The following is a 1802-nucleotide window of genomic DNA, read 5'->3' on the forward strand; positions in this document are numbered from 1 at the left end:
TATCAACTCTCACTCATGGCTTCATTCATCTTTCACATCCTTTCATTGATCTTATTTCACTTATTTTTAGCATCTTCTGCTCGAACCCCGACCCGAAGAGAACAAACCGGCATTCGAGCCACTCTAACTCTTGTCGATTCCGGTCAAACTCTACCCAAATATACTTCTACAAACCCACTGACCAATGACCCCTCGGCTTCACTTGTAAAATCTCCTTTGAAAGCTTCCAGAGACGTGTACTCTATGAACCTAGCCATTGGGACTCCACCCGTGTCATTTTCAGCCATGATGGACACTGGAAGCGACCTCATATGGACAAAATGCAAAACCAGGGGTTCGGGTTCAGCCCGCTCGTTTGACCCTAGTGAGTCCAAAACTTTCTCTCAAGTTGATAAAAGTTGCACCGAGTTAAAGCTTGACGGTTGCAATCAGAACTATGCAGATGGTAATTCAGTAAGTGTAAGTTTGGGCCAGGAGACCTTAAAAGTTGGGGATGAGAATTTTAAGAATGTAACATTTGCCTGTGGGACACCTGATAAAGATATTCCATATGATGGAATTTTAGGAATGGGGCGTGGGGATTTGTCGTTGGTTTCGCAGTTGAAAGAGAGTGTCTTCTTATATTGTTTGGGTTCTAGATTTGAGCCAAAAACAAGCAGTGTTTTGCTAACAGGCTCTAAAGCAACAAGTCAAAACATCAACACCCAAACTACGCCTTTGCTCAAACAAGATGGCAAGTCGTATTACTATGTCTCCCTTGAAGGAATCTCAGTAGGCAAAACTAAACTTGCGGTCACAAAATCTGATTTCGCCATCAGTAGTTATGATGGAAGTGGAGGGATGATCATCGACTCAGGTACGACCTTCACATACTTGGAAAAAGGTATTGTTAATATGATTAGTGACGAGTTCATTAAGCAAACAAAGCTTGTAAAGCATGGGAATCATAATCCGTACATGGGTCTTGAACACTGTTTCAAGCCTCCAGGTAATGTCCATGTCCCCAATGTTGTTTTCCATTTCGAGGGTGCAGATTGGGTGTTGCAAAGACAGAATTACATCTATGAAAAGAACGGTAAAAATGTGGCGTGTTTGGCCTTCATAGCCAACAATGAGGATTACGATCATGTGTCAATTTTTGGAAACATGAACCAACAGAACATGATGGTGGTTTACGATCTTGACAACAACAATCTGTCATTTAAGCCTGCAGACTGCAAAAATTTGTGATCGATTACGAATATTGGATTTTACCTTTCTCGTTAACAAAGTGATTTTAGATTTCATCTTCGGTATTGAATAAATTAGTGTTGTATTCTACATGTTTTAATTGTTGGTTAAGTTGGGTTGACAGTTTAGTATTATCTGTAATCAGTTTCAGTATTGATTCATTTTCAGAAGTGTAAAATGATCTATTAGTGTGTAATGGATTGTGGCTTAAGTCAGTTCCAAAATTTTCCATATTCTTATAAATTAATACCAACAAACTCAGATATAGAGCGTTAGCATTCATTAAACTTGTATCCAAATTCTAATCTAGCCCATGTCGGGTGATCTGGAAGATGTCACCCGACACACAGGTTTTTCTTAACAATCACATAGTATGCTTAGCCTCACAACAATGTCACTGGATATTATAGGAATGGACTAGGACGTATTTAAACACCCTTTTATAGTTTTAGGGGGATATATGAACATATACACTAGCTTATATATAAACATATATATTAGCTATGCCCCCACAGTGACTACCACTCGGTTCATGATTAAGTTGGCTTATTGAACCTAGATCTTGGGATCTC

The 1802-nt window shown here is 39.2% G+C and overlaps 1 protein-coding gene across 1 annotated transcript; it reads left to right on the top strand.

Annotated features, from left to right (window-relative positions):
- On the top strand, nt 1–1431 carry LOC110872391 (aspartic proteinase nepenthesin-1). The gene has a single exon (XM_022121174.2). It carries the CDS (start codon nt 16–18, stop codon nt 1228–1230), a length of 1215 nt encoding a protein of 404 aa, XP_021976866.2. The 5' UTR covers nt 1–15; the 3' UTR covers nt 1231–1431.
- Nucleotides 1432–1802: the final 371 nt, after the last annotated feature.

Source organism: Helianthus annuus, chromosome 8 (assembly GCF_002127325.2).
Source record: "Helianthus annuus cultivar XRQ/B chromosome 8, HanXRQr2.0-SUNRISE, whole genome shotgun sequence".
In the NCBI taxonomy this organism is placed as follows: domain Eukaryota; kingdom Viridiplantae; phylum Streptophyta; class Magnoliopsida; order Asterales; family Asteraceae; genus Helianthus; species Helianthus annuus.

Excerpts from the sequence above, each read along its gene's own strand:
- LOC110872391 (XM_022121174.2), top strand. The coding sequence starts at position 16 with ATGGCTTCATTCATCTTTCACATCCTTTCATTGATCTTATTTCACTTA.